The 14523-nt window shown below is 40.7% G+C and overlaps 1 protein-coding gene across 1 annotated transcript; it reads left to right on the top strand.

Annotated features, from left to right (window-relative positions):
• The first annotated feature begins 8130 nt into the window (after window positions 1–8130).
• Window positions 8131–9090, top strand: LOC107547818 (olfactory receptor 5M11-like). Its single transcript, XM_016227216.2, has one exon. The coding sequence runs from the start codon at window positions 8137–8139 to the stop codon at window positions 9088–9090; it is 954 nt and encodes a 317-aa protein (XP_016082702.2). The 5' UTR covers window positions 8131–8136.
• Window positions 9091–14523: the final 5433 nt, after the last annotated feature.

The following is a 14523-nucleotide window of genomic DNA, read 5'->3' on the forward strand; positions in this document are numbered from 1 at the left end:
GCTCCCACAATCGGTTACTCTCTGGGTAATATCCAGCCGACCAAAGATCTGGTGTTCACAGAGAAGGCTTCAAAATCAAAGACTCTTGGACCCGCTGCATTGGAGAGAACATACTCTTCAAACGAGTAAGAGTACTCTTCATTTCCTTACCTCTAGGTGAGTCTTCATTAAATAAATGGTTTGAGGCAATTAAAGAAGCAACCATTTAAAAACTGCTAGTGATGACACTGATATATTCACTCTAACACGGGCGTGTGGGTCAAAGTGTAAAAGGGTCAAATCAATTTAAGCAAACAAGCAGGCTGAATTTGATTTTAATTTCCTCTTTGTCTATTGCAATTCAGATGGGTGACTTCAACAGAAAAGAATGCAGATGGCAATACTGAGAGAATCTAGGAAGGGTAACAGGATGATGAGTTGCTTTGGCCATCCGAAATACACGCAAGCAAATCTGGATGAATATCCCCAACTCTTCCTTCTTTGCCTGAAAAAGGTATTGGCTGTCCACTGTGGCCTTTATTCTGAATTCCTTATGAGTGGTTGATTTTCTAAAATATACCAATGTAAAACTGGGCGAGATGAGCAAAGTCAAACGTATTATTTTGGTTCACTTGATCACATATCTTCATAAATTATTCTCTTCTGTCTATAAGTCATTTTGCCATTTTTTATAATGAGGAGTGTAGCATTTTAATGCTTCTCATATTTGGGAACCCAAGTTACTCAGTCTAAAATTGATCTGTATGAGGAGATGGAACAGAATCATTAATGCCAATGACAAATATGATTCTGGTCAAGTCTCATTAAGCATTGAAAAACAGCAACAGCACTTTAAGCCAGTGATGGGAGACCAGTTAAAAGACAAAGGAAACACTGTCATGTTAAAAGAAAATTCACTTCTATATTCTGTAACTATCTCAACTATGTACGTAGTGCTCTTTACATAGTAAGCATTCAATAAATACCATTGATTGTTCAATCACTATTCCACCTCAGAGATGCTTCTTGAGGGGATATTATCATTTCTGATTTCTGGATTTGGGTTCATGCGTGGCCCAAGATTAAGTCTGTTTATTTGTACTGATGTCTATATCCTTGCCTGTAGAGTATGAGCTCATTGTGGGCACGGTTAGTCTCTCTTTAATGCTGTATTGTACTTTCCCCAACGCTTAGTACATTGCTCTGCCCACAGTAAGCCCTCGATAAATATGATTGAATGAATGAATTCCACCCCAGGAAGCTCTGGCTGATCACTTCACTTTCCTTATATTTTACAATAGTCGCTCTAGAAAGTTGCTTCAGGGATAGGTCATTAATATCAATCATATCATTGTTCATGAATTTTCTCACCCTTCGGGATCTCTCTGATATCCAGCTCCATTCCTTGCTTTATTGCCAATTCCCCTTCCCACCTGGTAGAGGAAGAAAATGAGCTTTTAATAATAATAATGTTGGTATTTGTTAAGCGCTTACTACATGCTGAGCACTGTTCTAAGCGCTGGGGTAGACACAGGGGAATCAGGTTGTCCCACGTGGGGCTCACAGTCTTAATCCTGGGTGGGAACAAAGTGGAGTCATCCTCGCAACCTCTAAATCTGTTTAGAACCAAGTTGTTCAGGGAACCAGCTGACAGTCTGGTCAGGTAGTTGGTCCTAGGAAGGTGATTAACTGTTTGAACACTTCCTAGGTTATTGTAGTCTTCAGTCAATCAGTCAATCAATCAATTATATTAACTGAACTCTTAGTGGGTTCAGAGTCCTGAGCACTTGGGAGACTACAATGTAATAGAGCTTGTAGACAAGTTCCCTGCCCACAGTTAGCTTATAGTCAAGACGGGGAGACAGACATTAATACAAATAAATACATTATGCCTATGTACATTAGTGCTGTGGGGCTGAGGGAGGCACAAATAAAGGGTGCAAATCGAGAAGCAGAGTGATCTAGTGGGTATAATGCAAGCTTGGGGGTCAGAAAGACTTGGGTTCTAATTCTGGCTCCACCATTTGTCTGCTGTGTGACCTAGGGCAAATCACATAACTTCTCTGTGCCTTGGTCCCTGGAAAGAGCACGGGCTTGGGAATCAGAAGTTGTGGGTTCTAATCCCGGTTCCGCCACTTAGCTGTGTGACTTTGGGCAAGTCACTTAACTTCTCTGTGCCTCAGTTACCTCATCTGTAAAATGGGGATTAAGACCGTGAACCCCACATGGGACAACTGATTACCTTGTATCTACCCCAGTGCTTAGAACAACGCTTGGCACATAGTGCTTAACAAATACCATCATTAGTATTAGTATGTGGTATGAGACTGTGAGCCCCATGTGGGATGTGTACTGTGTGCAACTTGATTAAATTGCATTTACCGCAGTGCTTAATATAGTGTCTGGAATGTAGTGAAAGCCTAACAAATACCATAAAAAGGTCGAAATGCAGTCAAAGACTTCCGTAGTTCCTGAGAGTTAACCTTTTCTATGAATATTGTGACCACTTCCTCTCCCCCTACTTAAACTGTGAGACGATTAGAGTAGGAATTACGTCTGTTAATTCATTTTATCTGTCTCACCCTGTAGACTCTAGGCCCCGCATGGCCAGAGATTATGTTTAACCAGTTTTATTGTGTTGTACTTTCCCAAGCCATCAATACAGTGTTCTGCTCACGTAAGTGCTCAGTAAATACCATCTTCATCGTATTTTACCCAGTGCCTAGCACAGTGCTCGGTCCATTATAATAATAATAGTAATAATAATATTAATGTGCCAAGCACCAGGGTAGATACAAAATAATCAGGTCAGACACTGTCCCTGTCCCACATGAGGCTCAGAGTCTACTGGGGTTAATAAATAACCAGGTGGTTGATCGATCACTCTATACAAACTCAAAGGCTTTTCCTATCTGGAGGAAAGACTTTATAAGACCTGCCTTGCTCTGAGACCACAGTTCTTAATCTGCAAAATTCCTTCATCTCAGAGAGAAAAAAAAGTCTTGTCTAATTCAAATACCCAGAGTGTTATAGGAAAAGCATATCACTCTTTTCTTTTTAGTGAAGGACCTGTGGATCTCACAATAATAGAAAATTAGCCAAAGAAAAATGAGGGACATATTTCAAAAAGTAAAAATCCAAACCAATTGTTTCCCTTTGCTTCCAACCTACAGGGACATCAATCATTCAACTTTATTAAGCATTTACAAGGATAGTTAATTACACTTTTCAGAATGGGCAGCTATAATTCTACATTGTCTCTTCAAGGTTCTTTGCAAAGAGACTGAGCAGGGTGAAGGGTAACTTTCCCCCAGTATTCAGTCACCAGGCTTCAAAAATATGAAAGCACTGCCACATTTTAAACCTAAAGCACCCATCCTCTTTTCAAACTCCGTGCACTCAAATGTTACTTAAATTCCTAAAATGAAAATGAAGGACTTACTGCTGACTCCTCAGAATTTTGGAACATCCTTGTTCCTGTGAACTTGTCTCCATGAGAGCCTGGCTTTCAATTCCATGGGCTGGGAATCTGGTTCAGTCTGGATTCTCTCCTTTCTGACCATCCTAGGCTCACGGTGCTCTGTCCATCCCTTCCCAGGGATCCTAGTACAATTCCAGTCTCCTCAAGCCCTTTTGGTTCCCTTTATTCAACCCCGTCCTCAGCCCCACAGCACTTATTGACGTGTCCCTAATTTATTCATTCAATAGTATTTATTGAGCACTTACTATGTGCAGAGCACTGTACTAAGCGCTTGGAATGTACAAATCAGTAACAGATAGAGACAGTCCCTGCCCTTTGATGGGCTTACAGTCTAATTTATTTATATTAATGGGCAGGGAATGTGTCTGTTATATTGTTAAATTGTACTTTTCCACGTGTTTAGTACAGTGCTCTGCACAGAGTAAATGCTCAATAACTGTGTTTGATTTCCCCCTCTTATTTGTTGCTCGTTGTTTCTGATATCACTGGAGAAGTAACGTGGCCTAGTGAAGTAATGTGGCCTGGGAGTCAGAGGTCCTGGGCTTTAATCCTGGTTTAGCCACTTTTCTGCTGTGTGACCTTGGGCAACTCACTTCACTTCTCTTTGCATTCGTTATTATAACTTTAAAATGGGAATTAAGATTGAGTCTCTTGTGGGACATGGGCTGTGACCAACCTTATCAACTTGTTTATACCCTAGTGCTTAGCACAGCCCTTGGCACATAATAAGTGTGTAACAAATATCATTTAAAAAGTATCCAAATGGACACTAGACTTTCTCTCCCTTTTTGGGATGGAAATTGTACTGTTGCCAAATTGTACCTTAATTGCTTAGTACAGTGCTCTGAACACAATAAATCTCAATAAATACGATTGAATGAAACAGCAGTTAGCACCTCTTTTCACTCATGAGTCATAATTTTGCCCATTCATATTTCACCCTAGGGATCTTTCATAATGAGCATTTTTAATTTGTGCTTTCTTCGTTAAGGGCAAGCATCAGGGATCAGTTGGGAAGCAGATATAAATGCTTCTGCATTGTTCTAACTGGGAAGAACAATTGTGATAATGTCTTCTTTTACAAAGATGTTCCCGAAATTCTGAGGAGTTGGCAGTAAATCCTTCATTTTCAGATTACCTAATTTAGACATTTAAGTAGCATGTGAGTGCGTGGAGTTTGAAGAGAGGGTGGGTTGGAATAGGTCTAAAATGTGGCATTGCTTTTATATACTTGGAATCTGGAATAAAAAAAAGATTACCTGGCTGTAGTTAAAATTATTTTTTATTTTTTCCATTTTTGCCAGTTATTTATCAGCCTGGAATGTGAATCAAGATTTAGAATATCAGCAATTCCAGAATAACACCTAAAATCTTCTATTAGCATTTCAATTCACGAAGGATGCACCCTACCTACGAGTGTAAATGTTCAATTAGAGACAAGAAGTATACAGATTTCTTCAAAAGCACATGATGATTTCATATCAAATTATCTTTAAATATTAGTGAAGACATTTCTTATGACATTCGATGATAATTGTCAAGGACAGGTATGATATGTAGTTACAAGAAGGAAAGCTGAGCTACATTAACAGCCTAGTTGCATCCTCTAAAAAATTCAAAGGATTCTTGAGTGTTTCCCCTTCCCTGTCTTTTTCTCTTTCTGATTTTTTAATGATATTTGTTAAAAAACTTACTATGCTCCAGGCACTGTACTAAGGAGTAGATACAAGATAATCAAGTTGGATACAGTCCCTGTCTCACATGGGACTCAAAGTCTAACTCCCTATTTTACAAATGAGGTAACTGAGGCACAGAGAAGTTAAATGACCTGCCCAAGGTCATAGAACAGACAAGTGGTAGAGCCAGGATTAAAACCCAGTTCATTCTGAGTCCCAGACCTTTGCTTGATTGTCCCTTTTCTTTCTCCCATAATTATATGGTATTTCTTAATCTCTCTTTGGTTCTCCCTTTTTTATTCTCATATCTTGATTACTTTCCAGTCCTATTTCCTTCATCATCCTCCATCTTCCATGTCTTTTCTCCGTTTTTCACGGCTCCCTCCATTTTTCTTGTTAGCCCTGACAACCCCTCAGGCATTCAGAAGACAGCAACATCTGCTCCTCATACTTCCGTGCCCGGTTCCATACGCACGCAGCATTCCCAAAGTCACAATCTCTCCAATTTCCCCTTTGGTGGGTCTTTTAAAGGCAGAAGCAAAATGGAGACTGGAAACTCTTGCATTTTGGTTTGAGCATCTGAAGCAAAATTAGCAACATGGGGCATGGCTAACGTACTTTAACAGGCTAACAGGATTCTTCCCCATTCTTCCTTGACCTGGCCTGCTGGAGGAATCAGCCTGGCCAGTTGCACTCCTATCCTTCTCATTCCTCCTAACTTGGAATTTACATGGTTCCCTGCTGCCTCCTTCATCAAACTCTTCTCTCCAGAAGCCCCAGATTCTTACCCTGAACTCCTACTTACCTGCTGTTTCAGACTTTAAAAATCACCCCCATCCTCTGCACACTTAGTTGCTGAGGTTCAGATCCTAGACTTCTAGTAAGCATAGAAAACCTGGAACTAGAAGGCGGTTGTCCTAACTCATGGCAGGATCCATAAAGTGGAAACAGTGGGTTAGGCAGACTCATATATAAAATGATCATCTAATCACTTGCTCACGTGCTCCTATAGGAACTCCTAAAATGTTTTGTTTTTTTTAACAAGGCTGGGTTTTCACTAGGTAGTTTTGTAATTAGTTGAGTTCCTCAAAGTGCTTAGGAGTTGTCAAGAACATATTAACTCAGTCAGTCAATCATATTTATTGAACAATTACTGTGTGTACTAAGCGCTTGAGAGAGTATAATACAACAATAAACAGTTACAATCCCTCCCCACAGTGAGCTTCAGCAACTCCCTGCAATAATTTACAGTTAAGTTGCACAAGAACATGAGAATTGTCAAACTGCTTTAAATCAAGAGTTGTCACACTGCTTCAGATCAATGATTGATCTGATAATCTGTCTCTGAAAGTGGCAACGAAGTTCATTTGGAGGGATTGTAATAAGATTGTCCTTGCTCTAAGAACCCAGGCCCTTCCGTCTATATAAGGACTTCACCTTTCTTGAGTCTTCTATGACCCCTGTCTTTCTCTCTAATAATCAGTAATGAACCTCCCATCTGTGACAGTATCCAACGGACACCATTATGTTTTGATGCTTTTCTTTTCCTGTTCTTTGTTTGCTTGTGCTTGGTGGTGTGGGATTGAAGCCAAGTGCTACTATCACTATAGAAAATCAAGATTGATTTTTTCAAGGCTGAGTTTTAAGACCTTTAGATCTAGAGAAGTGAGAAGCAAGATGATTTAGTGGATAGCTTGCGAGTCAGAAAGACCTAGGTTCTAATCCCAGTTCGGGCACTTGCCTGCTGTGTGACCTTGGGCAAGTCACTTTAGTTTTCTGCTTCTCAGTTACCTCATCTATAAAATGAGGATTAAGACTGTGAGCCCCATGTGGGACTTCAACTGTGTCCAACCTGATTAGCTTGTATCTATTCCACAACTTAGTACAATGCCTATGACAAAGTAAGCATTTGGCAAATGCGTTGTAAACAAAGCAGAAGAAAAAAAAGGTCCTTTCTTTTAAGAAAATACAGAGCTTCAAGTTGTGTAAATTCTTTAGGGAGAGAATCCTAGCCCTCTACCCTGGTCCTGAATTTTATCCCCTCAACCCAATCATCCAATCAGAGAGCCTTAGGGTCTGTCTGGTTTTCCTTAGCTTGTATTCAGGTATATTATTCTCTCATGAGAAATAGGAGTACCATTAAAGTAACCCAAGGTATTTCAAGATATCGGTAGGGGGATCATGAAAGGAATTCAAATCCACTTTTTTTCACCTTCATTTTTGATTTATTTCTATTTACTTCAGTGAACGTTGATCCAAGCATTTATATCCTGCCTTGACTATTGCATCAACCTCCTGGCTGACTTCCCTGCTCCACTCTCTCGTCTCCAGTCCATACTTCACTCTGTCGCCTGGATCATTTTTCTGAAAATTACGTTCAGTCCACATCTCCCCTCTGCTCGCAAATCTCCAACAGTTGCCCATCTAACGCTGCATCAGGCGGAAATCCCTTACCATCGGTTTAGGCATACTCCATCAGCTCTCTCCCTCCTACCTTATCTTGGTGATCTCCTATTACAACCTAATCTGCACATTTTGCTCCTCCGATGCCAACCCACTTCTCTGTACCTCATTCTTGTCTATCTTACCACCAATTCCTTACCCACATCCTTCTGGTGGCCTAAATCTTTCACTCACTTTCATATCTGATAGCCACCTTTCTCTTAGCTTTCAAAGAACTACTAAAATCAATTCTCTTCCAAGAGTCCTTCCGCAACTAAAGCTTCCCTTCCCTGTCTAAGGCCTCCCCCTTCTGCATTATCTATACTTCTTAAGCCCTTTGATATTAACTCTTCCCCCAGCCCCACAGCACTTATAGACTTTATCCCCCTGTAATTTCTTTTAATATCTGTCTTCCCTTCCAGTCTTTAAGCTTCTTTTGTGCAGGGCGGTCGACCTACTCTGTTGTGTTGTACTCTCTGAAGTACTTAGTACAGTGCTCTGCATGCAATAAGTGTTCAATAAATACCACTGATTGTTTGAACCCAGTCCCCAAGAAATATGTCCAGGGACAATTGCACTTCTGTGACAGACTTTATTCTCTTGGGTCTCACAGATCGTCCAGAGCTTCAAGCCTTCCTCTTTGTGTTATTTTTAATCATCTACTTTTTCACCTTGTTAGGCAACCTGGCTCTGATTGTGCTAATTCGACTAAATTCTAGCCTTCACACACCCATGTATTTCTTCCTCACTAATTTAGCATTTGTAGACCTGTGGTATTCTTCAAACGCAACCCCCAAGATGCTGGCTAACTTCTTGTCAGCAAAGAAGACCATCTCCTTTGCTGGTTGTTTCATCCAATGCTACATTTTCGTTGCTCTGCTCCTTACCGAGTTTTATATGCTGGCAGTAATGGCGTATGACCACTATATGGCTATCTGCTACCCTTTACATTACAGCATCAAAATGTCCAGGAGGGTCTGCACCTGCCTCATCGCCTTCCCCTATGTATATGGCTTCTCCGAAGGCCTGTTCCAAACAATCTCGACATTCAGATTGTCCTTTTGTGGATCCAACGTCATGAATCATTTTTACTGCGCCGACCCGCCTCTCATAAAGCTGTCTTGCTCTGATACCCACTTCAAAGAAAATGCCATGCTCCTCTCTGCTGGATTTAACCTCACCAACTCCTTCACGATCATCATCCTGTCTTATATCTTCATTCTCACAGCAATCCTCAAGATCCAGTCTTCCGAGGGAAGGAGTAAAGCTATTTCCACCTGTGGGTCCCACATGATGGGTGTCACTTTATTTTATGGGTCACTCTTCTGCATGTATGTGAGACCTCTGAAGGATCAATCTATGGAGCAGTCCAAGATGATAGCTGTTTTCTATACATTTGTGAGTCCGATGTTGAATCCTTTGATCTACAGTCTGAGGAACAAAGATGTAAAAGCGGCCTTGAGGAAAATGGTAAATAAAAGGGCAATACTTTCATTTTACAATAAATCATAACCTTTAAACCCTGGTCTTGTCTGTGGTCGCCAGGAGTACTTACAGGATTTCGCATAGGAATTCCACATAAAGTAACTGAGTTTCCAAGATGACCTACATATAGTTCATTAGGAGAGGAATATCTCCATCATATCTGGGAGCCACTAAACAATTCCCTCACTTTTCCCCCAGAAATCAGTAAGGGAGACTATTGGTCCAGTGTTTATGCTCCACATGGTCCTTCATCTGAAGTACTTTTCATTTGCAGGTGAGACTTGAAATACAAGTCTCCCAGAGAAATCTGGGAAGTGGCACGGCCTGATGTAAAGAGCACAGGCCTGGGAGTCAGAGGACCTGGGTTCTAATCCTGACTCCACCACTTGTCTGCTGTGTGACCTTAGGCTGGTCACTTAATTCCTCTGTGCTTCAGTTGCCTTGTCTTTAACAGGGGGATTAAGGCTGTTAGCCCTGTGTGGGACATCGACCGTGTTCAACATAATCAGCTTATAGCTAGCCCAGCACTTAGTCTGGTGACTGCCACATACAATAAACACCATCAAAAAAGAAAAGGACTGGTTTGTTCAAGAATCATGATTATGCAGCTTTCAATAATAATAAGAATAACCATTATGGCATTTTAAAGCACCTATTATGTTCCACTTACTGTACTAGGCACTGGGATAGGGGCATCAGCATTATTCAGACTAGCCAAAAGTCCAAATCAAGGGCATTGGTCAACAATGATCAGACTTTATCTCCAAAGGCAGGGCAAGGTGGAAGTTGGTCCAATTGCATTTTGAATTTGGGTCCTAAGCAATGCCACACTAGGCCACACCAGTGGTCCCCCAGCCTTCCATTCTGTCTCTGGCCATGACCCACCACCCAAAGTGGTTTAGTAGACAGGGTGGCTGCCATTCTTTTTCATTTTAATGGTTTTTGTTAAGCGCTTACTATGTGACAGTCACTGTTCTAAGCGCTGGGGTAGATAGATACAAGGTAATCAGGCTGGACATAGTCCATGTGCCACATGAGGCTTACAGTCTTAATCCCCATTTTACAGATGAGGTAACTGAGGCACCAAGAAGTGAAGTGACTTGCCTAAGGTCAAACAGCAGTCAAGTGGCGGAGCTGGGATTAGAACCCAGGTCCTTCTGACTCCCAGGCCAGTGCTCTATCCACTCAGCCACATTGCTTCTTGACATCCATCTTCGTGGTTAGGAATATTCTTTGAATATCCTTAATTTTCCCTTTAATAACCTATCATGGATCTTTTCCCTATGAATTTGCTAACAGCAGAAAGACTGAATAGCTGAGTGGGTTGACTTAGAAGTTTCAGTATGAACTCTTCTAGGTAATGCATTTAGGAAAACACATCCAAGCTTTAGAACAAAATCCTAAATAATGAAGTTTCTAGGGCAAACAATTTCAAAACCTTTCCTCACTGGTTCTGTTTTACATTTCTTTAGTCATATTTGTTATCTTTCACTGGGCTTCTCCAGTTTCTCCTCTTTTAACATGCTAGGGGTCTGATCAAAACCAAATACTGTGGGTAGATTCTACCCAAGTTGTGAATGTCAATACACCTCCATTCAGTAGTATTTATTGAGCGCTTTACTATGTGCAGAGCACTGTACTAAGCCCTTGGAATATACAATTCAGCAGCAGAGACAATCCCTGCTCAATGATGGGCTCACCTATTAATACATCCCCTGAGCAAAGTGACTTTCCCAATAATACTACTGTATCACTGATCCAGAGTTAAATATGGTCATTTATGACCGCGAGTATTTCATGCCATTCTTGGGCTTAGCCAAGGACATTTTACTTTAAATGCATTACTTTTACAGCCAGAAAGAGGGTTTTGGTATGTTTCTTGTTTCTATGGGGCAGTGCCCAAAAGCAGAAGACTAAGAAACACTAGGAGGTGTTGGTTCTTAATTATGCATTTGGATTAAATTAAAGCCCGATAGGGTAAATCTACTGCATATTTCATAAAATAAATGTCCTATCAATCAATCATCAATCAATGGTATTTATTGAGCACTCACCTTGTGCTCTGTACTAAGTGCTTGGGAGAGTGCAGTATGCTCTACCCACCACAAGAATGTGATTCAACATGAAAGCACCCAATTCTATCATGAAATTTTTTAAAAAAAGTTTGTGTGAAGTGTGGAGAAGAACACATGATATCACACTAATTGTCACTCCAATCCCTCATTTCAAGATAGTTCGATTCTACCAATTAGTATTTCTCAAGAGAGGTGTTTCAAGGAGTAACATTTTAATTGTTATTTTTTTTTCCGTGGGTAAATTGAAGAAATCCTTCAGGGACTTGGCCAGTGAATTATAAACAAAGTATAAATCCTCCATTATGAAACATACCTCCGACCTTCGGTGTCTCTGAGAAAACCTTTTCCTTGCCCAGGTAGGTTTGTCAATTGCAAAACTAGATTAATGTTTCCAATTCTCTTCTCCGATGTTACTTTAGGTTGAGTTGCAGTGATCGATAAAGAAGGAATGAGAGGAATGGAAGATGATATGACAAAAGGATGAGTTTGTGAGTGAAGTTCTCATCTAGGCATTATTCCTCCAACCTCTGTTGAAAACAGGTGGCTGAAGAGTTATTGTGGTGTGGTTGTAATCATTTCATATTCACAGAGACCATTATTATGATCATCTTCCTGTAATCCTGAATAATTATGAATAAGAATGTAAAGATTCTTTCCAATAATCTCCACTCAACAAGTGCCTGCCAAAGAGTTGGAAAGGATGTGCTCAAAAACTTACCCATACGTAGTTCTATAGATTTTTGCAAGACTTGAGAACTCTTAACAGGACTTTCATTTTTATTGTCTTGAGATACTTGGAAACAATGCATTTCTTGCCCAGTGAATGTAGTATTTACTGTGGGTGATTAGGAGAGAAAAGATCTGGTTCCTGTTCTTAGTAAGGTGGTCAGATGTACAATTTTACATCGTAAATCGGGTTTTCAGCTGCTCTGGTATCCGTCTCATGTGGATATGATATATGGGACCTGAGCCCCATATGGGGCAAGGACTGTGTCTGACCTGATTATCTTGTAGCTACTCTCGTGCCTAGTATGATGCTTGGCCCACATTAAGAACTCCAGGAACCTAAAATTCATAACATGTCCTCGATATAAAAATGTCTTCTCTTCATGTCCATGAATATATTTGGTCCACAAAAATTGAATCAGAATTGTATATATCCATCATGGTATTGCTCTACCTCATTATATTAACTTAATTTTTAAAAACCTAATTAACCACAAAAAGCAGTTCCCCGTCTCTAGGAGTTACTGTTTAAAAATAATCTGGGCAAGAAGACACAGAATAGATTTTTTTTTAATTCAAGGGAATGATGGAATTAAAATATGCACACATTACCACCCACTCCCTTAAGCTGTGAGCTTCACCGGCGCAGGTCTAACCTGATAATCTTGTATCTGCCCTAGTACTTAGTACAGCATGTGACATGTAGTAAGTGTTTCATAAATTCCATTGTCATCATCATCACCTCCATAGCGTTTAGTAGATTTTGTTGTTTTCTTGACATTTTATTAACAATCTAATAGTCTTGCGAGACAAACAGAGAAGAGAGGCAGTTTAGAGAGAAGTCTCATGAATATGAGGACAAGAGGAAAAGGGTCTGGTTGGAACCATTTGTGAGAAGGAAGGGAGAAAGGAGTTCGAAAAAGATATGAGGAAGGACAGGAGGCAGAGGGAGAACAGAAGCCATATAAAAGGAGGCCATAAGCAGGAAAGAAGATAGTAAGGATTATAAAGATATAGCACACTCCACAGCTTACGATCTCGGCCTGTCAGTTTTGGTCCACCAGCCTCCTCTGTTCTTTCCTCAAAAGGTCTGTGGAAGAAAAGTAAATCCAGGGGATTGTTGTAGTCCTTAGGTAACTCTAGGTCAGTATCTTTGCACAGCGAATTAAATCATCATCCTTTAGCGTCTTGCTAGAACCCCCGTCAGCTTCCAGGTGAAGACATTATTAATGGAATAAGCAAAATCCGTTTAGAAATTCCACTGCCTCACAGAAGCTGGGGCATTCAGACATGGCATGCTTCATCCATTCTTTTTCTCCTTCACCCACTTAAAAAGGAATTTACTTCCCAGAAAATGATGAGGCTGCTAAGAAAGGAACAGCTATAACCGCCTGACCGCTCAGCACTGAATCTGACAGATCAGCCTTTGAGAGTTACTTCTCCACTTGAACTCTAGGTTGGTGAGGAAGGAGGGAGGTGAAGAGAAGTCATACTAATTTCTGAGTGGTGATTATCTTAGATTTACTTATGACCAAGCCTCTTCCTGGCTACAGAGCATGCTAACACTGATGGAAAGAAGAGGGAGAGGAATGACATCTGAGTGTGATCCTGAACAGGATACAGGGCTTGGAGAGGGAGAGAAAATTAAAGGAAGGAGAAAGAAAATAAGGAGAAGAGGACTGGGAGTCACTGAGAAGCAGCATAGCTTAGTGGAAAGAACAGGGGTCTGGGAGTCAGAGGACCTAGTTCTAATCCCAGCTCTGCTACTTGCCTGCTGTGTGACCTAGGAAAGTCACTTAACTTTGCTGTGTCTCATTTTCCTTAACTGCAAAATGGGGATGCAAAGTTTGTTCTCCCTTCTACTCAGACAGTGAACATTTTGGGGGACAGGAACTATATCTGATCTGATTATCTTTTATCCACTTCAACACTTGGACAGTGCTTGACATGGAGTAAAGACTTAGTAAATACCATAATTATCATTAACATTGAGCTAACCAGTGCCCTGTTAGTCTCAAAAACTAACACAACCTACAGGGATACTGACTTCTTCTCTGGGAGTAGTTAAGTCTTAAGAGAATCCCTTTACAATTCTAGCATTGGGAATTCTAGGATCCTACCTGTTTTGTCAGAAATCACACGGAGAAAATTTCAGTATAATGGAGGAGAAGGAAGTAGCAAGTCTTAGTGTCAAAAGCAAAAGTCCCAGGCCTCAAAAGCACAGGTCAGGGAGTCAGAAGATCCAAGTTCAAACCCCAGCTCTGTCCCTTGCCAGCTGTGTGACCTCGGACCAGTCACTTAACTGCACCGTGCTTCAATTTCTTCATCTGTAAAATGGGGATTCAATACCTGTTTTCTCTCCTATTTAGACTGTGAGTCCTATCTCTGACAGGGACTCTATCTTGCCTCTTTCCCAGAGCTCAGCACAGTCCTTAGCACGTGGTAAACACTTAATAGATACCAGAATTATATTTGTAGTAGTTATCTCAATGGGTGAATGAAGTTGGCTTTTCCAGCCTGTAATTATGCAGTCGTCTTTAAAGATGAAGGGAGATTCCCTAAAGTGCTCTCACGTGACTGGGAGAGAGATAAGAATCAGAGAGTGCTTGCATTGATAGAATCCTCATCGTCTTCTCTGTTCGAATTTATCTGAGCAGAT

Source organism: Ornithorhynchus anatinus, chromosome 3 (assembly GCF_004115215.2).
Source record: "Ornithorhynchus anatinus isolate Pmale09 chromosome 3, mOrnAna1.pri.v4, whole genome shotgun sequence".
Classification (NCBI taxonomy): Eukaryota; Metazoa; Chordata; class Mammalia; order Monotremata; family Ornithorhynchidae; genus Ornithorhynchus; species Ornithorhynchus anatinus.

Coding starts and splice junctions, on each gene's coding strand:
- LOC107547818 (XM_016227216.2), top strand. CDS start 8,137: ATGTCCAGGGACAATTGCACTTCTGTGACAGACTTTATTCTCTTGGGT.